The sequence below is a fragment of the Augochlora pura genome, chromosome 1, assembly GCF_028453695.1.
Source record: "Augochlora pura isolate Apur16 chromosome 1, APUR_v2.2.1, whole genome shotgun sequence".
NCBI classification, from domain to species: Eukaryota; Metazoa; Arthropoda; class Insecta; order Hymenoptera; family Halictidae; genus Augochlora; species Augochlora pura.
In genome coordinates this window covers 7,907,269-7,935,031 of record NC_135772.1, presented here as the reverse complement: position 1 = coordinate 7,935,031, position 27,763 = coordinate 7,907,269, and the positions used below count along the sequence as shown (strand labels likewise).

Below are 27,763 nucleotides of genomic sequence, written 5' to 3'. Positions count from 1 at the left end.
TCCCTGCACGTCTGTTCCACATCGCGAAAGACTTCGGAAATAAAAAGTCCGCGGACTCTAATGGATTCCATCAGCTTGGATAAATTTCGCTCCACCCTCGGCGCTCTCGAAGGTTCTTCATTATTTTGCAATCACTTATTACGATGCTGGTCTTCTTGGTTCTTGAGTCTCCGCTTCATAATTTATCCGGCATCTTTCCTCCTGAGACTCTGTCTATCTATGATGGGCTTGGAAGCCAATCGACGCGAGTCTTTCAAAACTTGATCGTCGCATAATACCAATGTATATGCAATCACAGAAAAATGCATTTACAAACCTTGCCATTCTCCTTTAAAAGCAAAAAAAAATTTTTACTAAGGTAATTTAAACATCACTAGTTAAACATAAATAGTAATAGAAAATCTATACATTCATTCAGATTCACGAATTTATGATCAAACCGTGTTTACGATAAAACAATCTCACGGATATGTCTGTCAATCAATTACAATGATCAGATTTTCCTCGATTGTTATAATTTCTCAGATTGATAAACAATTTTTATTGGAATGCTTATAATTCAATCATGTGTGGACAGAATTTTATTCCGACTTTATAAAACGACACGATATTCATAATTAATAGGTTATTACTAGAAATCACCTTAGCAAGTTAGATCCCTCAAGATATAGCAAGGAATTAATTGAAAACATACGAATAAAATATTACTTGTTAATGTATTTAAAAGACATTTTTATTTGAACGTAAACACTACGTTAATGTATTTAAAAGAAATTTTTATTTAAATGATTTCGTGTCTGAACAGAATTCAACAAATGATTCGCAAAGCTCTTTTAATAATCGCATTATAGAACCTAAAATCTACCTACGTTTAAGAATTGTAACGAGTGTCATTAACAATAAACTCATCCATTTAGTTATGTTGGTAATGAGGATCGCCAAATTTCCCGCTTAAGTGAAACAAAAGACACCGAGCTTTTCACATACGTCTGTCTGATTCCTAACGCCTCGCGTGTAGTGTAGGAATCGTCCTGCAATATAAATGTTTAGAAAATCCATATCCATCCAACATATTATAATAAATATATTGTTCCTGATAGTGCCCAGCGTGTAGTTTATTTAGCTATACCCGTAAAACCACAACAAGTTGTAAATCCACTTGCTGCTCAGAAGCACGCTCGTGTCAGGAGAACGGTGCATTCACCTCGTACAACGTAACGAGGAACAACACAGCTGTTCTGTATACGACGGTAACGAGCAAGATACCTCGAGCAGATTAATCTAACGTTCACTTTCCCTGCACTATCCCTAAACACTGATCACGTATTGAATAATAATTACGGTCGAACTTTCCTCGGTTAATTTCGTGTCCCCGAAATGGGCTGATTGTTTTGCGAGAAGCGTTTGAAACCAACGGCACTTACCATGCTTTTGCACGATCTCCTGAACCCCTCGCAAACTATTACAAATATTAGGTTGAGGAAAAAGAAATCCACACATTATTTTTTCGGTAGATGGCTGTAGTGATCGATATCTGTTAAAGTATCGATCAAACAATTTTAGATTTATGCTCGGTGAAAAGGTGACATTTCGCATTGCAAAAATTCTTTTTCTATTTTTTGTTCTTGGTCCATTCAGTTGCGAGCTACAGGGTGGTAAAAATGGAAGTCAACATAGAGAAAATTCGGTACATTTTACAATTTCTCTTCGATAAAGGTGAAAATGCAAGACAAGCGGCTGAAATTGTGAATGGTGTTTATGGTCCCGATACTGCAACAGCCAATTACGCACAATTTTGGTTTCGTCGATTTCGTTCAGGTATTTTTGATGTTAAAGATGCGCCTTGTACAGGTAGGCCTGTCTTAGAAAATGTTGACAAAATCACAGAAATAATCGAAGTAGAGATCGATCAGAAACGGTTTTAAACCATTTGCACAAAGCTGGACTTAAAAAGAAGCTCGACGTTGGGTGCCACATCAATTAACTCAAAAAACCATGATGGTTCGAATTTCCATCTGTGATGTCTTGGCCAAACGGAATGAGATCTACCCATTCCCTGAACGCATGGTGACTGGGGATGAGAAATGGATCACATACGACAACATTGTGCGAAAAGGTTCGTGGTCAAAGCCTGGTGAAGCTGGTCAGACGGTGCCCAAACTAGGACTAACAGCCAAGAAGGTTCTGCTGTGCATTTGGTGGGACTGGAAAGGAATCATTTACTATGATTTGCTTCCATATGGTCAAACACCAAATTCGGATCTCTACTGTCAACAACTGGACCGTTTGAAGCTAGCTATTGACCATAAACGGCCAGAATTGGCCAACAAGAGAGGTGTTGCGTGCCATCAAGACAACGCCAAGCCACACACGTCTATAGCGACTCGTTAGAAAATTCAGGAGCTTGGCTGGGACGTTTTGATGTATCTACCATATAGTCCAGACCTGGCACCAAGCGATTACCATGTTTATCTTGCATTGCAAAACTTCCTTAGTGATAAGAAATTGGCATCGAGAGAAGATTGTGAAAGTCGATTACGAGAGTTTTTCGCTAATAGGGGCCAAGACTTCTACGAGAGGGGCATTATGAAGGTACCATCAAAATGGCAACAAATTATAGAACAAAATGGCGCATATTTGACCTAAATCGGACAATCGGAAACATGTTAAATAAAGTCTTGAAGTTCACATAAAAATAATGGATTTCTTTCTCCCAACTTAATATTACAACACCTATTTTAATTGATCTCGGACCTTTTGAGCTACCCTACATGTCTTTATATTATGTAGATTTTAAGTGAATAATAGATAGTAATATTTACATCTCTATTGTTCTCCAGTGATTATAATACCAAAGACTCTTTGGAACAGGACTTCTACTTAAATCAAGAAAGTAGGACTCTTCGAACAGTTGTAGAATGCACTTCTTTATTATTTTCTTGAATCTCTGTTGCTTCTCCAGGAGGAGAGTCGTCGTTAGACTTTTTAAAAGTACAGAGAAAGTTCTGCATTCTACCAGAACAGAAAGTTTCCGCAGAGAACCACAACGCTGTATTATCGTGTGTTGCTTCCTACTTACGGATTTTTCAATCGTGCTTTGGATTGTTGATCACCTTCTTTGCACGATCATTTCACAATCTCTGCACGATCTTTGGAATTCTATGAAATGAAAGTTCGCAATTTATTTACCACGAAATTGGAGAACATAAGGCGACTCCCTATTAATTTACGCCATTTATTTATTACCTTGTCATTTATGCATATATACGATTTATATGAAAATATAATATTTATTTATGCATAACGAGTCGTTATGGACACATAGAAGCCACAGCTAATAAAATAGAGAATGCGATTCTTTCTCGAACAAGAAATATTAATATATTAATATGATTATCAATATTAATATTAATATAATTATTGGAGAACTTTCTTGTTGGAGTAATTAGAAATCGTGGAATTGCTCAGTTCAGATTGAAAAGAAGGGAAAACTGTGAAGGAAAATGCACAAAGGAACGGAGGATAATAAGAAGCCAAATCGAAACAACAACGATGGCGGAAATATTCAGATGATTTCCAGAATGAAAGTTTCCAGTCGTTTGCTTTATTGCCCCTTTAAAACGGAAATCGTCGCCCCTCGATTATAGGTGTCCACTAATTAAGACGACTTCCTCGCCATTGTTCCTTGCCATTCTCCCTTTATAGGTAGAGTGTACCTTTTATTCTTGCGAAATTAGACGTTGAATATCTCGACGGGATAAAACGGCTACGATATAGTTTTCATATCCTTTGAATCGATCAATTTTTCCACCATCGTGTTTACGTAAAATGTTAAGCTAGAGACGTTCAAAGATGTCACAATCACGAGATTTCTTGCAGTTAACCATTTGTAACTTATAACATTAACGGATTTCGATAAAACTTTCCGTACGCATGCTAGTTACTGAGATTTAGAAAACACACCTTTTAAATTTTCGTTACAACCTCGGATAGAAAAGTTGAAAGAACGACTTGAAAATTCTTTTTCATTATTCCAAGTAGTAACATAATTAAAAAGAATGTTTGTTAATTGTAATCTCTGACATCTATAAAATATTCAAGTCATTCAGTTCAGTTTTTAAAAAGTTATTGCGTTTTAACGCTTCACAACTAATTACTCATAACGTTTACTACTTTGTCATTCGTCTGTATTAATAATATAATTGTAAGAAAAATTGTAAACAAGGTAAGGCATTTAATACACTTGCTTCTATTTAATTGAACCGACCAAGTTATACCCCTTCGTTATTAACGCGCGAGGTAAGAACGATTGATTTTGATCGTTTATTCGCCACATTTATATCACTAACAACACAATAAACGTTAACATTCTGCGATGTACGTATGTATTTACTGTGTATTTAAAACGAAATTCTGTTAGAATAAATTTTCAATAATTTAGTATCATCGCCCGTTATCGTTTCTGCTAGCTACCATCACGCAGAACTGCCTTTAATGCGAAACCACACGCCCCGGCGATACCGCAGAGTTTACCAAGCCATTTTCTCTAACGGCTGATTTTAATTCCACAAAAATTCATTTCGCGGCATTCAGTGGCGCCACTTTTCCATTCAAAATCCCTCCCGAGGCCCTCGAAAGTTCCGTACTTTGAAGAACAATCGTTGCGTTCCGGCTTCTTCCTCTAATCGCTCTATGCGACCGAGCTTTGCCGCAGCGTGCTCGCAGCACACTACGTTCTGCCAACGAAGGGTGGAAAGCACGGGGTTTAAAGTGAAAGAGAGTGGGGCGAGGGGTGGGGGGATGGAGGGCGGCTCTTTCCGAAGCCGTTTCTCCGAACAATCGCGACGTGCGTTTAATCGCGAATCACCGGCAAAGGAAGGTGGAAAACAAATCCACGAAACCGGGTCTCCGCGTTTTAACTAAACTTTTGTCGTCGCCGTAACAATTGCGGGCATTCAACATTTCAAGCCGGCGCACCGGTTTCCCCGTGGAAAAAAAAAGGGAGGGTCGCGTGTTTCCCCGAGCCGCAGAGAAGGTTTGCGAGGAGGGTGGCAAGACCGAAGAAAACACCGGAGTCCACTTGTTATAAAACATTCCGCCGTCACCGGGACGTCCGCGTTTCCGCGAGCTTAGCCGGCTGTTTTTCTTTACGACATCGATCCCGCCGACAAAACAGAGCTCCAGACGCTTCTGGTTCGCAGTTCTTCCTCGTGGTCGGCGAAGAGAATGTCGGTGAAAAACCATTTGACGAAATTGAAATTCATTCTTGTGCGTTCTTTTTTGATTGTCCGCTAGGCTGGCTGCTCAACGCTCGAAACGAAAAATGTCTTCAGCGACATCCCCGGAATAGTTTCGGCTGACGAGGAAATTGGTTCTGCGAAATTTGAGCGCGATCGGATAACGAGGAAATCTTTAAATGTGTAAATAGACCAAACGTCCAGCCTGTAAATAGACTGGCATCAAAGATTTGCAATCCGCGACGCGACGTTTGCAGGGATCATCGATCCTTTATATAATAATTCAAATCCAGTACTTAATTTCATTATAACCTCAATAGTGGCGGTCGTCAGGACATTGCCGTAATGGATGCGATGTTCTATTGTCAACTTTGTCTTTTCGAAGAATATATTAGGTGCGTTTGACAGTTTAATGTCATTTTACGCATGTCAGTTAACATTGTTTATAGCAGACGGTGTGTATTTTGTATCTCGTTCCTTTTCAACAAGTGAACAAATTTAGGCATCATCTGCAATTTGAACACAACAAAATTAACATATTTGAAGCATGATATTTTTGGTTTGGTTTTTATATTGAGAGCACAAATTAGTTCGGTCCGTTTTCAAAAGATAACTCTGACTGTTACGACTGTTTCATAGTAACAACTGATTTCAATTGTTTCTGAGAGATTAGATATCTGCCAATAATATTCAGTTTATATTGCTTTGAGTTTCATTTAATACGCCTGTTTTTTACTCTATTGAATATGTCAAGTTTTGTGTTAACTAAGCAGCATTTCCGGGAGATTTTAGTCGAAGCACATCGAATGCTTGTTGAAGTCTATGGTGACAATGCTCCAACTGATAAATCATGTAGGGAATGGTTTCGACGCTTTAAGAATGGTGATTTTAGCGTTGAAGACAAGCCTCGCTCTGGGCAGCCAAAAAATTTGAAGACAAACAATTGGAGGCATTACTCGATGAAGATCCGAGTCAAACTCAAGAGGAGTTTGCAGAATCATTGAGAGTTACCCAACAAGCAGTTGCCGTACGATTGAAATCCATGGGAATGATTCACAAGCAAGGCAATTGGGTGCCGTATGAACTGAAACAGAGAGACATTGAAATGCGATTTCTCACTTGCGAGCAGCTGATTCAAAGGCAACAAAGGAAGGGTTTTTTACATCGGATGTGACTGGGGATGAGAAATGGATATTCTACGATAACCCCACGAAGAAAAAAATACTACGCTATGCCAGGTCAATCATTGCCATCGACCTCAACATCAACACCAAAACTGAATATTCATGGTTCGAAGGTCCTGCTGTGTATCTGGTGGGATAAAAAGGGTGTTGTATACTATGAGCTGGTACAACCTGGCGATTCCATTACGAGCCATCGGTATAGGCTGCAATTGATTCGTTTGAGCCATGCATTACGACAAAAACGACCGGAATACGATCAGATCATACGTTATCTGCATGATAACGCTCGGCCTCATGTCGCAAAAGTTGTGAAAAATTATTTGGAAACGCTCAAGTGGGATATTTTACCGCAACCGCCGTACTCGCCGAACATTGCTCCTTCTGATTACTGGTCGTTCCCACGGATGCAGCACGATTTGGCAGGTCACAGATTCACTTCTTTCGCAGAAATCGAAAATTGGCTTGTAACTTGGATCGCTTCAAAAGACGAGATATTTTTGCGAGATGGAATTCGAAAATTGCCTGAGAGGTGGGGAAAAGTAGTAAACAGTGATGGACAATACTTTCATTAATCTGATAATTCATTTTGTTCTCGAAATAAATGCATTTTTCACCACAAAAAAACGGACCGAACTAATTTGTACTCCCAATATTATAATTAAATATCATACATAACTATGTAATTTAGAATGTATAAAATAATTAATAATAAATAAATTAATAAAATAATAATTAATTTAAGACTTGTTCAAAATTTTTGAATTTCGATTATATACGAATAAAGTGAGCACGACACGAAATGTCTAAAAATTACGGGCCATATAAAACTGAGACTTCACAACGACACCAGGGCCGACATGAATATCTCACAAAAATATTTTATTTCAATTACCGCACATTATCTTCTTTATTTTTATTATTATTACGAACCGCTAAATACGATCATTTCCTTTACCGTAAAATTCTTTCAGCCTCAGAAACTACCTTCTGTAACACGTTCATTTTTGTTTCCTTTTTCCCAAGGAAACCATTGCGTTCACTTACTCGCCCGTTTCTCGGGAAGCTTTAAAAATTTCGTACTGTGAAACGACGCGATGTCGTGTCTTAAAGTTTGTGCTTCTTTTAGTGGAAACGCTGCGGCAGCTTCTTCGATTCCTTAACCGTGAAGCATGAAATCATGTTCCAGGAATACCACGTTGGACGCGGCTTGCCTGTAATTAATAACTATAACTTGATACCTACCGCAACAAAAATGTATCATGTTTTCATTAATTTTTTAGTTAAATATACGTTATACCTTGAATGATAATGCTTTTTCAAATACCATACCATGCTAGAAACGCGATAAAAAATCCGTATATATGAATAACGAGAGACTATACTCAAGTTATTTACAAAGGTATTTGTTGTCGGTAGATTACGGATTTTATGTAATTATGGCAAAATTTGGCAAGTATACATTAAAAGCAGAAAATAGTATAAAAGAATTCAGTGGTATCCATATTGTATCAGTCTCGGTTTATTAAAATCGTTAGAAGAGGAGACAAATTGGTTTCGGTTCCTTACAGTCAATTCAAACAACTTTTAATTGCCAATAACAATCGTGTTACTTTGTAGTAAGAGGCGATTTTCTCTCGTTCGATAATATTCTCTTTTCTCTGTTAAGGAAACTTCTAAAATGATCCTCCGAAACTTCCTGTAATTGTAAGTACGGGTGATTCTGTTAAACAGTTTCACCATACTATTACAAAATAGTGACTCCATTATCAGGGAACACGGCTAACGGGGATAGGATTTTCTTCGAAAACTGTAGCCGTCCGTATACGGCCGAAAGCTGGTGGAAACTGCGATCGCAGAGAAATTTCGAGGAAAACTGGACAAGTTTTTCATAAAGCTGAACCCATAGGGGAGGAGGAGGGTGGGGAGGAGGAGGGTGGGGAGGTGGACGTGTCCTCTGCCGGTGACAAGTTTACGATGCAGGAATTCTACCTCGTCAATACTGTATTAGCCCGCGATAAGTTTAAGCCATTTGAATCCTCGGCGAGTTGTGCGGGCTTACCGGTCGGCGCAACTTTAATGGCTCGCAGATTTAACAAGGCAGGGGCACAAACTTTGCTGCGGGGACAACCCGAAAGCTCCGGGCATTCGACCGTAGCCCCTCGAAACGAATTTCTAATTTCGTACACGTAGCAACTTGAAAGAGTTTCCGGCCCATTGCCGGGACGGAGCGAAACATTCGCGAGAATTAACGAAGTCGACAATAGGAAGGTTGTCCATTCACGATCTCGAGCATATTTCACCGATCCCTCGAATTTCCACGTTGTCCCAACTTGTAGACACATTTTTCTCTCTGGTGTACAGATGGATTTCGAACATTGCGATTCATTGTTGCCGGAGAAGCTTCTCCTGCTATTAAGCTCGGGACACGGAAACACTAATGACGTACTTTATCTATTGTTTCCTAGAATCTTTCCGTATGACCATGGAGATTGAAAGCGATTAATAATTCGGTCTTGGTACGCGAAAGTATATCAGGATTCTGGCGTAAGTGTTATTAGATCAGCAGTATAATTAAATTTAAGAAGACACTCTTTAGTGCCAGCGTTATGACTGAATTATGGATCTTTCTATAATGAATTGTAAGGAATCGACGTTGTCACATTGTAACAATACTATTAAATTGAAAATTGCGTAGCAATATTATTAAACTGTTATTCTGTTTTCTTATGTATGCATAAAATTCGCGATCTAGTTAGAAGTTTATCATTGGAATTCTTCTCGTATTTTGTTTAATCACCTACTTGTCTGATATAGTAATTTCTTTATACCGGTTATGTCAAGGAAAAGAAGTATTTAAATTTAAATGTTTAAAAAATTATAAAATTTAATTAAATGTAAATGTTTTTAGTAGCAAGTAAGAATGACATAATTCTTATATGAAATTAATTTACAATTTACGTCAGTAGAGAGTGAAAAGCCTCTAATTTTTTAATGAGATATACTGATATTATCTCAATTTTAACGGCTGTAATCATTTTTCTTCCTATTTATTACAAATAGTACATCATGTAAATATCAGTTTTTCAACATGAAATTTAAAGCCTTCCGCGTGAAATGTCGGCTTAACTCTGTTATCGAATTACCGCGCATTTTCGCTGCAGTTATACCGAGTATTATCTGCTGGCATATATTAATGGCACATGATCATTTGAGGATGCTGCTTTAATAAATATGCTTACGAATTATTAACGAAATATTAACTTGGCGGACAATGTTATTTCGACAAAATCATTTGCGGAGGAATTACATTTGATAATTCCGTGCTAATTAGTCGCATTAATTGCATTTTTTACCGTAACGCTTAAATAAGGATATGAATATGCAAAGCTTTCGAATTGCATTCACCAACGATCTACATTTTAATTAACAATATACCATCTCAACGGTTATCTCAAGGGATATCTTTGTTTAACTTTTCTGGCTTAAAGATGATACCATTAGTGAAAGGGGAGAATAAATTTTATATTTAAATCTTGATATAACGTTTCAAAATACAATTAATTCCAAATTTGGCATTTATCTTCATTTACTGATTCAGTATAATTATACTTGATTCAGTATAGTATTTTACGAATTATATCCATCTCTCCTCAAATCATATTATTATTATCTCATTTGCATTCTAAATTAATCCCTTCCCACATTAAATTAATTCTTTTGCGAATCAAGTCCTTATACTTCATTTTCGTAAACTATTGTGACACATGAAAAATGATGTAATTGTAACAATGAACTGAAAATACTTATTTGATAATAAACGTGCCATGGTAATTTTATACGTATACGCGTTCATACAATAATTACGGAATCCGTAATGGTAGTTATAATTGTAACAAAATACGTAATAACATTCGCGAAGAACGTACTTTTTCTATAGAATTGAATTTTTGATATAGTTTTATTTCGATCATTACTGAAAATGATACAAATAATAATGTTATGTAATAAAATAATACTATATTTCGCTCGATTTTCTTTATTTAATTTTTGCAGTAATCCCCGACACATTTGCAAAACATATTTGAAGTTATAAGGGTAGGATAAAAATAAATAAATAATAAAAGGGTGGGAAAGAATGTGTAGTATAACCGAGCAAAGGGTGATTATTAATTAAAAAAGTAAGAAACAAATTTGGTATAACAGAGTATGTCAAAAAGATATTACACTGGTATAAAGTTTTTTCATTTTTGTAAAACACTTAACCCTTTGCACTCGAAACAATTTTAACCGTAAATTTTGAATAACTTCTCTGGCTTATACTTCTCTCTGTACTTTTATGCATATGAAATTTATTCTTGTGATGGTTTCGCTATTTAACCTTGTCTTTAAATAGAAACTTTGATGAGAAGGTATAAAAATGATCTTGGAATCTTATATAACAATTTTAGTGGTGCCTCATAGTCACTACTCGAGTGCAAAGGGTTAATTGTTGTCTAGTATTCTACAGCTGTAGTCTTCGTCCGAGATAGTGTTTACAAACATTAACAATGACGGAAACATTCCGTTTACTACTTAATGTGCAACAAATAATGTTTGTAAACACAAACTCGGACGTAGGCAACTGTAGAAGAAGAGAAGGCGACAACGACAACTAAATCCGTAATAAAGATGAACAAACATTAAATTAAATTTTTTGAAAAGATAGTCCCGGATAAAAAAATTATACCAAGTTTGTCTCTTACTTTTTCATCACCCTTTACTCGGCTGTACCACGAATACCGACCTACCCTGTATTAATATATTATTTCATTTTGTAGACACCCACAAAATGGTTTCGATTTGCAAAAACATCGTATTGATTTGAAAAAGATGAATATGACCTATAAATGGATGCATTTGATTTTTAAAAGATGAATATGATCTGTGAAAGGATGTATTTGATTTTGAAAATAACCTGCAGAATGTGATGAATTCAGAGAGAAAAATCTATGTATATGGCTCTTTTTGGTCATTTTGTTCAGCATTGAATGAAGGTCCCACCGCAAATTTTATAATAATATAAAATACGCTATGAGGGTTTTCCATGAACGTTATATATTTTTGTGCCATAAATCAGCCAAAAAATGTTTTAATTTAAATTTCGGGAGGTTGTAAAGGAGAAACTTCCATCTCTGAATTTTTAATAGATTCGAGCATGAACAAGATTTTTCCATGTTTTTAAAGTTTGTTACGGGGAGGACGTAATTTCGAACGATTTTACACTCTGAGCGATCGCGTTCCGTGGATATTCGATCGAAAAGGCGAATAAAGAAGAACACGCTTTTAGTCCGGATTGACTGTTGTCAAAAATCTGCGCTTTATTTTGAGTTATGCTAATAAAATACACTATTCGAAATCGCGGTTTTATGATTATATCGTACGGACGTGCTCTTTCGATGGGTTTCTGGAATATTCTAGCGAAAATCTTGACAAACATCTACAGGCCAATAATACGATCGATATTCCTTTTGTACCGGTAGTGTTTTTATTAGGCAAACCTGATCTGGCTCGTTTGGTCGTTACAAGTTGGCCCAATTTTTGTTTTACAGTAAATACAGACCTTACTATTTATTTTTGTTAGAAAGGTTTAAATATCCGCTGCGCTGTTTACCGTTTGTGATTAACGCGTTGCCATCGATTGTCGTGTGGTAGATCGTTGGAGCTTGTCGCGTGTAGTAAGAAATGTATATAACCTCATATTAGTGTATTAAATAAACTAAGTATTATAAACTACATATTAATATCAATCGCGCATATCCCCAAATAATATCAATAATTTTCATAAACTACTAACAATTTAAATATCAACATAAAGTTTCGGAAATCTGACGTCACAATTATACAGTGGATCTGTATACAAATTCTTCGCATCATAAATCACTTTATAGGAACAAGAATAAACAAAAAGTGCGTTTAGTAAAAAAAAAATATTGTCGAATACAGTATGGGTATCATTAATATTTGTTATTGGAACAATATCCCAGCAATTTCAAAATTTATATGTTCCACAAATGTTATAATAACAGTTGTCCATCTGTTCCCATTACTTTAGATTTACAGCATAGAAGTGTAGTAAATGGCTGTTATGGTTTCGGCTATATACTTTCGAAAAACGAATAACAAGTGTAAACGATACGGTTCAGCAAACGTTCCAGTTTTGAAAACAGAACTGATTTATGTATTTTGAACACGGAATCCGAATACTATTTTGCAGTTCTCGCGCTCGTGCAACATTTGAACGTGTCGACGAATCCGTGTCCTGTTTGCCGCGAGTAAATAGAAGTTCGACCATTGTACACCATGAATCTACAGAATTCATCTTCCACGGCATTGGAATTTGGCAGGTATCCCGAAAGATTTCTGATCCTGCTGGCGGTCGCGTTGTGTGCAGGTTCTGCAACGTCATCTGCCTCTAATCGACTGATTCTGATTAATCCTTGACCTTTTTATTTATCTTCGACAGACGAAAACGAATCCCCCGGAGACTGGGTATCCTGGCTAAATTAAAATGTCGATTTATTTCCCAACGAATCGATCGATCTGACTCCGTGCTGAACGAATTACCAAGTATCCCTTTGATTTCTTAAACTTATTCAGATTATATCGCTTCAACATCAAATTAACACTATTTCTACGGTTGATGTCAAAAAACATCTCTTAATAATTTCTATGTCACCCTATAACATAAATAAATAATATAGGTATAAAATAAATAATTTCTAATAAAACTCATTTCCTATATTCTATGTTTTAAACGTTATCGCTCCTCGACTTTTGCTATAGTCAGTACAAAATTAAATCGGTAAACTGTATAATACAATAGCATTAGTACGATTCATTTTGCAAACTTCATTTCATGCGCAATACAGTGTACTTCTTTAAGTCCCTACCTATATCATTCATCGGTTGTAACATCTCAGTTGTTTCTTTGTTTTATCAAGGTTATTTCAAGCAGTATAAGCTTGACTGAGTAAATTATAATATTCATTCGAGATTAATTTCTCGTCGCGGAGTGAGTGAGCCTAGAAAGCATCTTTCACCAAGTTGCCCTAGGGCAATTATTTATCTCGCTCACACCGAAATAAATGTAATAGCGTTTTAATTAAGAGATTGCATTGGTAGATACCATCTTAATTGTTCTGTATAAAAATAACGTAAATAAGTTCGTTTGTTAACGGGAAGTAACTTCTAGCACGAAGACAGTGGTTACTTCTACAGAAATTACAACGAAAGAATATTTCTAATTCTACGTGCTTACACTTTGAAAGATATAATAAAAAAGAATTAAATCTTCGATTACCTAATTTCCATAAATAATGACTAGATGGTTGAAACTATTTTAACCAAAAGTTAGTCCAGCTTAAACGATAGCTTGAAGTGTTTGGAATACATGTAAAAGGTATGAAATGTAAAAGTCACTTACAAGATGACGTCGCAGTCGTTAGGTCAACGATTTTGATAGGACTTTTTCTTACTAGTCTAAAGCAAAAATAAGTTGATCCATATTTTACAATTTTTAGTATGAAGATATTTTGCATTTAATTGTTATTATTTCTATAGAGTTTCTATTAGCTTTTTTTCATAAATTATCTCTTTACCTTTATTCTCATAAAATTTGCTAAATTGTTGTTAATGTAACAATGAGAAATACAGATTTGTATTGGAAAACATACTCTAACGACTAATGATCAAAGTGCAACAATGTCTCAGAAAAAAGTTCGCCGTGAAAAATAATCCACCCGAAATAATCCTATACCGTCTTCATTGAACCAGCGGACATTTTTATAATTCACGCTCGATCTCGCGCTGGAAGATCGAGATCCGATTATTCGAGGATCGGTTCGAATAGTTGTTGCAGTAACGGCATGTGCATGCACAATGCACATAAGCCGGCGTTCGTTGCAGCTCCAGCTGCCGAAAGCAGCGAGCCAAATCCCTTAAAACACTCTCTATCAATTAACCAATTCCGTGTTTCGTTTCAGGCTCTGGTGTACAGGGACGGCAACCTGGTCTCGGGCTCCCTGGAAGCCCTGGTGCAGCACATGGTGCCCACCGAGGAATATTATCCCGATCGGGCGTACCTTTTCGCCTTTTTGCTGAGCGCCAGGCTCTTCATCAAGCCGCACGAGCTCCTGGGTGAGGTCTGCGCCCTCTGCGAGCATCAGCAAAACCTGAATGGAGAGGGTGGCAAGGTGAGCCACGAATCCCGCGTCCCACAAAAGCCCACCGAGAGCCTTCCGGGCGTGCACTTTACGGCCACCGCGTGCATTATCGTTTCATCGTCTCGCAGGCTCGACCCCCTTTTGCATTCACCCCCTCGGAGAATCATCCCGGCACACGCTCGCTCTTGTTCCACGTTGTAATAACGAGCACGCGTATCCAGGCCAGAAAAGTCTCGCTCGCAAATGAATTTCCAGCTCGGCAGCCCCTTCTCCTCCTCCTTTCTCACCCCACCCCACCCGTCCTTCCTCAATTTTTTTCAATTTCGGTCCGCGCTACTTTGGGCTTCCTTTTTCTGTTTCGTTGTTGTTTTCCAGTTGTTTGTTTTTTTGTGTCGAATGATATCGGAAAGGACAACGTGTCGGTGCTTTTGTTACGTCGACATTGGCTGCTGCACGTACCCCCGCTTCATACGTCCTCGTTTCGTAGTGAATGTACCGGACCCTTTTTGTTTTGTTTCGGTGCAGTTTGTCGCTTAAGCGGTGCCGATTTGGTTTCAACCGAAAATGTTTAGCACAATGCTAAAGCTTTTGATGCCTGCGGTTTTGGGTATTGTTACTAGCTAGGTAGCTAGCTAGCCACTACCGCTACGTTCGGGTGAAAGCTAGAAATAGCTGCGGCGTCTGTAGGGTAGCTTCGCGTCAAGCGCGTGACAAACCACTAGCACAATACTCGTACGCTATATTTTATTTCTGTATCGTGCATACTAGTTCATGCTTAGAAATTTCGGAAATATGGATGACAAATATGCATTGCTTGTGTGCTGGATATTGGAAATTACATAGTATTTACGAATCAATTGTACACGTCTTGTATCGTCAATCTGAATTTATTAAATAATATATTTTAAATAGTACAAGATATAGGCAAAAGTTTCGAGCTACAAACGTCTTGATCCTGTATCAACTGCTTATCTATTCTTAGATTTACAAATTTTTTCGACCATTGGACTTAATAAGATATTATTACGTGCGTAAAAATAGATTTGAAAATACGAAAATCCCCGTAAATTATATATCACGAAATTCGGTAAGCGAGACAGACTATATCTACTTTGGACAATGATAACGCAAAATATGAGCAATCAATCGTGAAACGAAGAAAAGGGGGTCTTTGCTAATTTATGTTGTATCCAAAAATAAAAATTGCATATCTTTTACTGCATTGATTCGTAAGAGTACTCTAAAAGTGACAGTCTATTTATTCAAACTCAAGCAAATTATTCTTATTATCTTCAACCTTTTGCACTCGAAGTTAATTCAACTTAAAAACTAAAATATTTGAGCCGTTTATTTTGAAAGTGGCCTAGCTCCACTTGTCAATTTTTTCAGGTTGCCGTTTTTACATGTGCAACTTCAGGTTATTTATGTCAGGGTTATGTCAGGGTATATACAGTGATGAAGGCAATTTTAATTAATTAGAACGTTTATTTAATATAAAACTTAAAATTTAATATTAAATTTTAGAAATTATTTTACCCATGCGGAAGAACAGAACAAGACCATTTAGTTCAGATAGTGAAGAAGAAATAGTAACTAATGCAAATGCATTACCGTATCTCAAGTTGACCACCTCGGTAGCATATTACAAACGCAATAAAGATGAACAAACATTAAATTAAATATTTTGAAAAGATAGTCCCGGATAAAAAAATTATACCAAGTTTGTTTCTTACTTTTTCATCACCCTTTACTCGGTTGTATCATTACCGTATCCCAAGTTGACCACCTCAGTAGCATATTACAAACGCAATATGTATGTTTTAAACTTGGATATTCATAATTTTCAGAACGATAATGTTTACATGTACATTTGGGATGAAAATATTGCATCCAGAGGTACTCAAGAAATTGTTTCATGCATCCTAAAACATGTTAAAAATTTAAGAAGTGGAAGACACATTATAGCTTACAGTGACATGTGCGCCACCAAAATAGAAACATTAAAGTAACTCTAATGTGGTTAAAAATTGTCCAAACTTTGGAAAATAATGTGGAAATCATAGAACACAAATTTTTAATATCAGGACATTCGTTTTTACCAAAAGATAGAAAGTTTGGCGTGGTAGAAATGTTATTAAAAAAAAAATAATTTACTGTTCGATCCCCAAGATTATTAAAAAGTGTCGGAAAGGTAATAACTTTATTGCAAATGAAATGAGACAAGAAGATTTTTTATCAACAGAATGATTAGAAGACGCAATTTTCAAAAGGGTAAAGAATTCTGATGGAGAATTAATAAACTGGTTAAAACTATGTTGGATGCGTTTTGTTAGAAATAAACCGTATAAAATTTTCTTTAAAACATCAATGAATGAGAATGAAAATTTTAAAGTTCTAGATTTATTACCACGTCGGGATAGACCAAGAAAGTTCGAAAATATTGTATCGACACCACTGTATAATAATATCAGACAAATTACAACAACAAAATTCAAAAACATAATTGACCTATTACGATATATGCCACCGGAACATCATGATTTCTTCAAATCCCTTTCACACACACAACATGTAGATGAGTAGTAAATTGTTTTGTAATAAAATCTTTTTTATGTTTTGTACGTTATTTTAAAAAGATGTTTTGAATCGCATAAATTAAGTTTCCGAAGTGTTTTAAAGATATGTAAAATAAACTAAGTATTGTTTTTTTTAATTTGAAGCATCTTAAATTATGTGGAATGGACTTGGGCACCTTCAAATTTTATAATTGATCTGGATGTTAATTTTGAAAGTGGCCTAACTCCATTCTTGATAAGAAAACGCATATTATTCACTTAATAATTGTCATTATTTTAATAGGAACTACAAATTAAACACCCTTAGATACACTTAAGCAGTATGACTCATTAGTATCCTATACGTATATTTTAAAATTCATTGAAACGCAGACCTTTAAATATCTCAATTTGAAGATAAATGGAGTTAGGCTACTTTCAAAATAAACGGCTCATTTCTTCAAATTATAATATTCTAATACTGTATTACTTTTGTATTTCATGCATATGAAATTAAACTTACTTTATAGGGTCGATCCCTTCAGTCCTCTAGTTCCCGTAGTTTGAATTGCGATGCGAAAGAAATGACGACAACGAACTGGTGAAAAAGCAAAGAAAGAGAAAGAGTTAAACTGATCTGTTCCAGGAACGCCTGCAACGTTTCGTTCCACGACTGGTGCAGTTGCTCGCCGAATGGACAGAAACATTTCCGTACGATTTCCGGGACGAAAGGGTGATGGGCCACGTCAGATCCATCACGCAGAAGGTCGCTGCGGTCGACGCTGCGGCCAGACAGGAAGTTTCGGCGCTGCTGCAAAACTTGCTGCTCAAACTGACGGCCTTGGAGAGGTACGAGGAAGGTCTGGCCAGGCTTGCAACCGAGGCTTCGATAGAACAACTTACGCAGGTTCGTATAGATTTTATAAACATTTCTTACAATTGTCATCCTAGTTTAATCGAACCCTTTCCAGTCAACAACCCCTTCCTCCCTTCTATTTCAGAATGTGGTGATAGCGTATAACCTAGTAGAATTCCATCGCGTTTTCAGAATGGAGCTTTGATTTTTTAATCATAGCAATATATTCTAAAGTAAATGTCGAGCCAAACTTGGCATAAGACCATAGTGGATTAAACATCCTCCAAACTCACTTTCATGACACCGCTCTTTATATTCACTTATCGACGTTAGACACATACGCTATTATGCTATCCTCCGGTAAGTTTGCGCTTTGTTTATAACTGGAAGATAATCGTGGTTAAACATATTGTCCAATTTGGAGAGACCTGCGCTGCATCATTGTGGATGCGTATCCCCTACAGCGGAGGATAAATATATGTGGGCACCCTTTCTAACGTTATAATTTTTTAAAAATGGAATAACTAGAATCATTTAAAGATATGGAGTGATTTTAAAGATATTAGAGATATGTTCAATGACTAAAATACCCTCTTTAAATTTTGCTATTTTTATCTTGCTATCTCTATGCTGCCTTTATAATATTATTGTCTATAACAGTTTTCCGTAATTTTTTGTATAAAATTTTTACACAAAATAAAACTTCTCTCTCTTAATTGGAGGAAATACGAGCAGAACAGAGATTGGTTTCTTTATTTAATAATTTTGATAAGTTGTTGGAATCCATATCCTTAAACTTCTTTAATTCATGCAATGTTTCAGTTTTTCCATAAGATAAAAATGCTTCGTTATAGTTACCTCTAGGTTTCGAGACGTTCATCTTTTATACACGTGTCATCCTCTTTAGCCCTATGATTCCTTTGCTTCACACGAGCAATATTGATTCGTTTGTGCCCGCCGTCCGATAGCTTAGTAATATTTATCGAAATGCAGAGTGGTTATTCGGTTTACTGTAAATGTGCCACACCTTCGCGAAGTTGCGGTATAATGAACCGATAATATTCTGTCTACGATATTCTCCCGGCTCCGGTTCCGTTTATTTCGTGTACCAATTCCGGCCTTGTAACATCAGACCCTTGTTTCTCGGTTAAATGACTCGACCGTGCCCTCTATACTTGTATCGATACGAACACACTTTCTGCCATTTGCATATGTATGAGTAAATGTTTGCATAAGGTGTTCCGCGACACGAAGTCGCTCTACCATGGAGAAGTTTGCATGAAACGAGTTTTCGATTGCTTCGAACAATATCAAATGATATTTTCAAACTGTTCGCCTTAATTGTATCAATATTGTGAGGCAGGAATTCTGATAACGTTTGAACGGATATCTCGTAAAACCGTTAACTGGATTAGTTTCTAAAATTGTATAAACGCTATGACGATCAATATTATCATTCAACACAGACGATAATGTACCTCCAATGTTGATTTACTTCTGTACTAATTCACTGGGTGTTCACTTAGGTTTTGAACTATAGTGTTACGTTTGTGGTACTTTTTTTCTGAGAGATAATTAAACATAATGGAAATTGCATATTTGATTAAAGAAGGTGTTATACATCTGTTTTTAAATGGATTTTACTTGATACTGTTATTTACCAAGCGTACGAAGAATTAAAAATTAGGGATTCTGGATCGCTTATTAATTTTGTCCCTATAGAATCAAACACTGTGCGTCTCAATAATGATTTCAATTAATATTTTCATTTCGAACAAAACCAAACTAATAAAAGTGATTTTAATTTAATTTCTGATGTGCATAAAAGTAGTATGCAAAGGATAGGGCGGTTTTCTGCTGTCATTTTTAAAAGTCTTTTTAAACTTGATGAGCATCTTGTACGAAAAATTACGAACGAAAATTATACTATTATTCTCATAAAAGATATCATGAATGAAACTAAAAGTTTAAATGTAAACTAGAAATTAGTATACTCGGAAAAACTGTGGGTAGTTTTGTAAACTATATGTCGACCATCGCGCCATCCAGTGACAGAATTAATCGTATGCTCAGAATTTAAAAGTAACTTGACACGTTAATCTATCATATTATACTAATTTTATTAGGATTCACAAAACGTAAGAACAATGCAAAAATAATCGATGTCACGCAATTTAAATTTTCAATTTTACTTCGATATAATTTCGACTGGCGTAACAGTTAAAGTGTTAACATTTCGCGAGGCGAGGTTCTTCAGATCTTACACTTTGACTTTTTAACTTCGGTTCTGCGAATCAAACACTGCGAAACATCTGGAAATCCTTCGATTCTCGTCTAGTGACAATGAAGTTGTGAGAACTTGTGGTTAGAGAGAACACATTCGCGACGTATTCACGCAGCATCCAGCCACGCATGATCCTGTTTATACACGTTGTGTCTCGTATGGGACGTCGACGGAGTACACGGTCGCACACGGATTCACGAATTCGGACGCATTCACTTTGTGCAGTTAAGCTAACAGGGTTACGTAGTTTCGTGGCACGGGAGACAGTAACTATTCGGTTTAATTTGATTACCCTGCGCCTATCTGCCGCCGCGTGTAACACCTACTAATAGCTAATTTGCAACTGCATTAGTTGGTTAAATATGCCGGCGCAACGGGCGCGGCTAATCAGGACGGAATTGCGTGACCGTGGTCTGCTACAAGCTCCGTCGATGATCGTGTGGCCGGAGGAATTGCCACACGTAGCCCGATTGTTTCGTTGGAATAGTTCCGAGCGGGACTGGCTTTCGGTAACCGGACCCATCCATTTTCGATACCGTAGCAATCGAACAGGTAGCGAACGTCTTTATTCTCTTCAGACAGCGCCGTATCCCCAATCAATTATGACGGAGCTACACGAGACGGAAACGATAGCGCTACCATAAAACACACGCGCTGGACGGAACACGGTGAACTCGTAAACTTAGTCCCCTGAGGCTCGAGACCTATATGAACTGGGGCTAATGGACACTGGATTTCGGTAAGGGGGAAATTCTCGTCTGGAGTGTCGCTTCTTAGGTCCCTGAAATTTTGTTTAACAATGCGGAAGACTTAATCACTGATCAATTAATCTTTCAATGACGAACAATGGGGAATGGTAAATTGACGAATATAATTTACGAACAAAACGTTTATAAAACTTTATGTTACAATAATACTACCATGGCGACCACAATGAAAGATGTCACATTTTTCATTTAAAAATTGTTGAAATTGTGCAGACACTTTCGTAGAAAATAGTCGAGTGTACATTACAGTGAAAGTAAAGATTAAATAAAGTTAAAGTCTCACATGTCAATTAATTTTAGTATTTGATAGGCTTAGTGCAGCCGATTAAGGACTGATTAATTTTCAATCGAAATATTTTTTGTCGGATTACTTAATTGTGGCGACAGTAATATGCCACACTTTGTATTAGCTTCGATAGAAGCAAGGAAACTTCTGAGAAATAAGATGTACTGAAACGAAATCATAATTACACAAGGCGATATCAAACAGCTCGTTCGGAAGGTGGACGAACTCTTGAACTTTGCCAATTTTTCGTGGGAGACTTATTAGTTGTCAGTGGCAAGAAAGATTGTTTTTTAACCACGGAAGATCTTTTATCTCCCGGATGACACAGCGTTAAACGGATATTTCATCCGAGGTGAATGAATAATAGCGACGTTCTTTATGATCAAAGGAAGATTAATTTACTACGGCATAATAAATAACTTCCTGCTCGAAGTTAGACCGAAACGGAAAATTGTTAAAGGCGGTTTTTCTGAAAGAAATATTAAAGCCCACTTGTACCTGCATCTAAATAGATTATTTCTGTTCGTTTATAATTTTGTTCTATTTGTTTACAATGGCAAAATTAAACTGTTGACAATCACAATCTCGGTACTACGCTAGTGTCTTGATTGATTAAGAAAGTACCGTGTCGAAAGATTCACAGGTCTGAAAGGAGATGATAGAAGCATTCTGGAATGGGATGGAATCCGCCATCTTGATTCAATGAAAACTTTTAAGACAAATATAATGCGGTTACTTTGCCGCTCGTTTATTTCGTATTCATGGAAAAATTAATGTGAACACAACTTCCTCGATCTCGAATGATAGAGAAGGCGGACCGCCATATACGTTCAACACAGACTACTGTAAAGCATACTTCAATTTACCTTAAAAAACGCGTCACATAATTTATTCATATGCAATTATAACGTTCATTCAGCGTCTTTCTTTCTAGGACGAAGAAACTCCGTTGGGTTAGTCACAATGAACATAAATTAATAAATAATTCATTTCTAATACGTGATTCTATCGTAGTTTTACGTGCAATCAATATCAACATTATTTTTTGTATTGTTTATGCATCATTGACACTATTGATCGATACCATTTTCATAATTTATTCGATAAAGGCTATAAGAGAAAAAATAATTTAAACAATTTTTACAGCCGGACATATAGAAATGTTGTTAATGTTTATTAATAATAACGATTTGAAAGATTTACAATTGGCACAAATGCGGAAATTATTAACTCCATTTTTCGCCCCGACATTATTCTTGTTGGTTCTATTGTTTACTTGCTTCGTGCAAACGTTGATACGTTTACACATTCGGTCCAATAGCTTTGCAATATTTATCGTATTGCATAACGGTTATTAGATTTCGTGGAAGCATGCCCTACTTTTGTAAAGCTGCGATACGACAAATTGATAACATTTTGATTAAACTTTCGCAAAAATGATACTACGAATTTATTTATCAATTAATGTTCCCCCGGGCTTGCAAAGAATACCCGGGGGTATTTCAAAATACATTCGCAAAAATGATACATTTTATAGAGTACTAAATTCTTAAGTTCTGTGCTAAAATTCCACTTCTTTCTTCGTCGCTTAAATATTTTCAACGTGATGTCAAGGTTATGTGTGATTCTATATATATATTTATTTATTTTTACATTCTTAGCCAATGCTTAATTTTTAATTTGTTTATACACTTTTATTTAATTATTATATGTATTTATTTAGCGCCCGCAAATACGGTGTATTTGTAATTACCCCCGGGCATTTTATAGAAGCCCATGGGAACATGATTTGAAAATAAAACTAATTAGTGTTCGTTAAAGTTAAGATTTTCAAACATGTTCTACCAGGTATCGATGACGTTTTTGTCAAACATCATTGTGTAGTATACATTTTCAACTCGTGCAACTGAATTTCATGTAGACTCACCGAAAATTACAGCAACGCTACACCCACAAAAATACCGTACAAAAACTCTATCGGATTTGCTACTCATGTTAGTCATGAAAATTGATTTAAACCACAGCAACGGGACGCAACTAAATCAAAATTTTTATGTGTTTTGACCTCCACGTTGACGGTTAGAAAATTATGACATCTTCGATGCGAGTTTAAGTCACTGCTATCGAAAACCGTCAGTAACAATTGTGCTCATAATTGTGAAAGTTGTCTGAAAAACTCGAAATGATAAAAATGTATTACTTTTTTATAATCATTAATAAATGGTCATGAATTATTTCATTAAAGTTATTGTTTCAAATAAGACTCATAGTTCTTTAATCATTGAAGTCATTTATAGGACATTCAGTTAATTTTGAAAATGGTCTAAGTCAATTTAAATTTTAAAAACAACATTTTCGTATAAAATTCACACAAAATGTCATATTCATAATAAATTTCCATTAATCAAGACTAATAAAATTCTAAATAAAAAGATCGCATAATGTAAAAATATATTTTAATTTATGCAAATGCAATTTATTAAATATCTCGTAATCTAACATAACCTGACTTAGACCACTTTCATGATTATGGATACAATTGACTCAACACATATTATAATAAAAATCTTGTAAGAGAGCAGAGAGCAATTCTGAAAGATACGAAACGTGCACACATCCTTGGCAATGACTTGCGAACGGCATTGTAACGGAAATTAAGGAAGTATGCGGCTAGCCAGAAAACAATAAAAATTTTGGGGCAAAGGAAAAAAGGAGGAGAGATAAGGTAACGGGCAAGTCGAGCTCTTAGAGAGTTCCGGCTTATTAAAGTGAAAGTTCGCAGCGCTTTTTGAACTCGTTCCCGCTACGTGCGGCGACGACAGCTTTGCTCGAACTTTTTCAAGAAGCGAGACGTAACTCACGAGACCAATAATACGCCCTTAATCTCTTTCCCTTCCTGCTATCGGCCGTTTTTCCATGCTTCTTCTTTTCTCCGTTGCCACCGTCCTCACTGCCGTAAAAAAAGTTCCAAGCGCAGAGAGGAACCGTAGACGGAATTTGAGATTCTGTTATTAGAGATCCAGCGCATTGGATGGTGACCTTGAATTAGTTTTCTCAAACACATTGAATAATTGCTTACTATTATTTGATATCGACAAGCGAACAGTGCTGCAAATGAGTAATATTATGAACCGATCAAGAATAAAAGCCAAGGCACGATTAACAAAGAAGCATAAGGAAGCACACCTTGAATTTGCGAAGAAACATATACATTGGAGGAAAACCTGGAGGAATATAATCTTTACAGATGAAAAACGGTTTTGTCTGGATGGTCCAGATGATAGTGCATACTATTATCATGACATATATTATTCGAAAAGGATAATTAACGATTAGACGACAAATGAAAGGAGGTGGAATAATGATTTGGGGCGGCATAGGTTACAAAGAAAAAACGGATATTAATTTTATGCAAGGAGAAATAAATAGTGCAAGTTATTTAAGATTAATAAAGAACCAAATTGATAAGTATGCACAATGCATTGCGGGTCCTTTGTGTTCCAGCAAGATAATGCTGCCGTACACACGGCAAAAATTGTTCATGAATATTTTTCAAAAGAGATAGTTCCTGTTTTGGAATGGCCGGCGTGCTCCCCGAACTGAAATATCATTGAGAATTGTTGGGGATTATTATCAAGAGCTGTCTACGCAGAAGATAAACAATTTGAAAGATTAAATGACTTAAAAATCAGTATTAAAGAGGAATGGAAAATTTATCACAATCTTCAATTAAAGTACTGTACAAATCCTTACTAAAAAGAATGATAGAAGTAATTAAGAACCACGGAGTTTCCACACATTATTAAACACAAGTACAGTTATATCATTTTTATATTTGTCTATTTTAAATTTATATAATATGGAATATTTTTCGAATGTGCTATCATCTTGCCTGTATTCATTTGGATATTTTTATTTTTACGAGGAGGAGAATTCATTGAAGAAAAGTCAATAAAAGTTATGTTTATATATTAGTAGCAGGTAGTCTTTCTGTATTATTGACACATTTCTTGTACCATAATTATAACGCGAGAAATTAAAGATAGCACGCGTGTGCTATCTTTTTCTTAAAAGACTGTATTAAAGATACTCGTAATTAAAAATCAAAATATGTTCATACGTATCATTTTCATTTTAAATTATCAAATGAAGAGACTTAGAGACCATTCGCAACCGGATGACGTCTTGAATAAGTTTGACATTTTGTTGCGCCATCTTATTACATTATAGGTCGTATACTAGAGCAGTACTTGCCAACAAGTATTATTTTATGGATTACAATTCTTATGATTCACGTATAAGTTATTAACTGTTTTTATGTAGACAGTGTAGCTAATTATTAACTCGTTTTTCGAAGACAGAATAAGTAAAGAGAAAGAGAAAGCAGGAGTCACGATAAGAAGAGAAGTTAGTATTAAACAATATCAGCAGAAGGAAAATGAATTTACAAAATATTAATTAAACGAACTTTAATAAGTATACACTTTCTTATCTTCCATGTGAATAAGGTTGAGGCGGAAACTAACATGAACTCCTGTTTAAGCAATACAATTTAAATATGTAAATTCCTAATTCTTCCTCTATCACGAACTACGCTGCACTCGAGGGATAGAAGAAAGATCATGATAATTTCATTGCTACCTCCTTACACCGAAAATGTCGAAGTCTCTGAAATTTTTTTTTAGTTCAAAAACGAGATGCTAAACACAATATAATAATATGAACTTTCGGCAACATTTCCAATATTATTTTCTATATTAAATTTTGAGTGACACGATTTCATAAAGTAAAGGGCCAACCTGAATATTTAAATGGTTTTTATTAAAGCGAGAACAGACTGTTAGTCGACGGAACGTGTGGTGAATCTTTTCCCCGTGAAAAGAAAATTTCGAACGTACATTTAGCCACTCGGCCATGATCGGTTATTGCGTTTGAGAAGCTGCAGCACTTCAAAAGCTAATTTCGCGATGGCTGCGGTACTGTGAAAAAAGAAATTGAAATCTGAAACCTTTAGCGAAAAAAACTTTTTATGAATTTACCGAGATATTGCTAGAGTTTAACCATCGTGCGTTGGATATATTTATACGTCAAACGATGGTAAAAAGACGAGGAGAATATTTGATTTGGGACGGAACTTGCATTTCGAAACTCGCTTATCTTATATTTTAATTTAATTTCGAATGCGCAGAGCGGATTGTTCGTTTCCAACCAAACCCCGACTTTATAGGCAAATAAATACTTGAATCACTAAGTGGCTTTCGATGATGAATTTTATATGACAACACGAAATTACTTCCCCGGGGATATTTATTAATTTATTGCTCACAAAACGAATTTCTAACCGATTTGTACACGATTATATTATAATCTTTTAATCCAGCGCTGTTCGGTCTCAAGAAGACCAAACACGAGATAACCACAGTCGCCTGCGATAGCCGTACCACTCGACGCGACGCGACTAGACCCAAAATTATCGGGTGTTATCGGACATCACTTCGAGACTTCTGTGAACGAACCCATTGACAGTGAAATATACAAACCATTTTTCCAGACCGTTTCACATCCTTCGAATCAATAAATTAAGCACAGTTTCTCCAAATCACATCCCTACTGGACGACCAAATTGCACTACCCATTCACCAATTAGAGACCTTTTTCACCCCCATATAGATATTAAGACAACCAATAGAAAAATCATAAGAGTCAACGTTATACACGACACGGGACGGAACCAGCAGAATACAAAAGACACTCGCTAAGAACACATCGTAGAACAACAATGTCTCTAAGGAGACATCGAATAACACAACAGTCTCTCGCATAGAATACCTCGAGCACACTTTGTACGATCAAGTTAAAAATATATAAGTTTTGTTACTATTCCTTCGTCGAGTTCCAATTTAATTAGGCGTCGTTACATCGTAACCTCGTCAAAGCCCCGAGTATCGTCGCGAGCAAGCGAAACGGGATTTACGACCCCGCGAAATTCGGCACACGGATTTACGATCTTTCGGCGCGCTACCAGCGCCATTTCCATCCATTTATATTTTAAATAAGTATTTCAAATATAAAATAGATACCTAATTTCGTTTCTAAATAACCAACTGTCTGTACTAGGTTTGAATATTTTGACTATTCCACCGTTTCTCTGTGTCATTTTGTATACGACATTCGGGTGCACGAGTTTTTTTCTGCCATCGATCTATCGTGTAAATAGAGAACTGGGTCTATTTGGACACGCACCAATTGTATTTCTACTGTAATTGGGAGCGTCCCTTAGCCGGGAACACATTTTTGTATAGAGGATATAGGTACAGTGATCCGAAACAAAAGATTTCGTCGACGAGATAAGCTACAATGACCATATTTTACGGGACACGCGTGATGGGAATA

At 36.2% G+C, this 27,763-nt stretch overlaps 1 protein-coding gene across 1 annotated transcript in view; it reads left to right on the top strand.

Moving 5' to 3' along the window:
- LOC144470565 (ras-GEF domain-containing family member 1B-like) overlaps nt 1-27,763 on the top strand; it is an 88,203-nt gene that overhangs the window by 18,685 nt on the left and 41,755 nt on the right. Inside the window, exons 4-5 of the mRNA XM_078181874.1 lie at nt 14,443-14,652; nt 17,824-18,084. Coding sequence (XP_078038000.1) covers nt 14,443-14,652; nt 17,824-18,084 — 471 coding nt within the window. The remainder of the gene's footprint in view (nt 1-14,442; nt 14,653-17,823; nt 18,085-27,763) is intronic.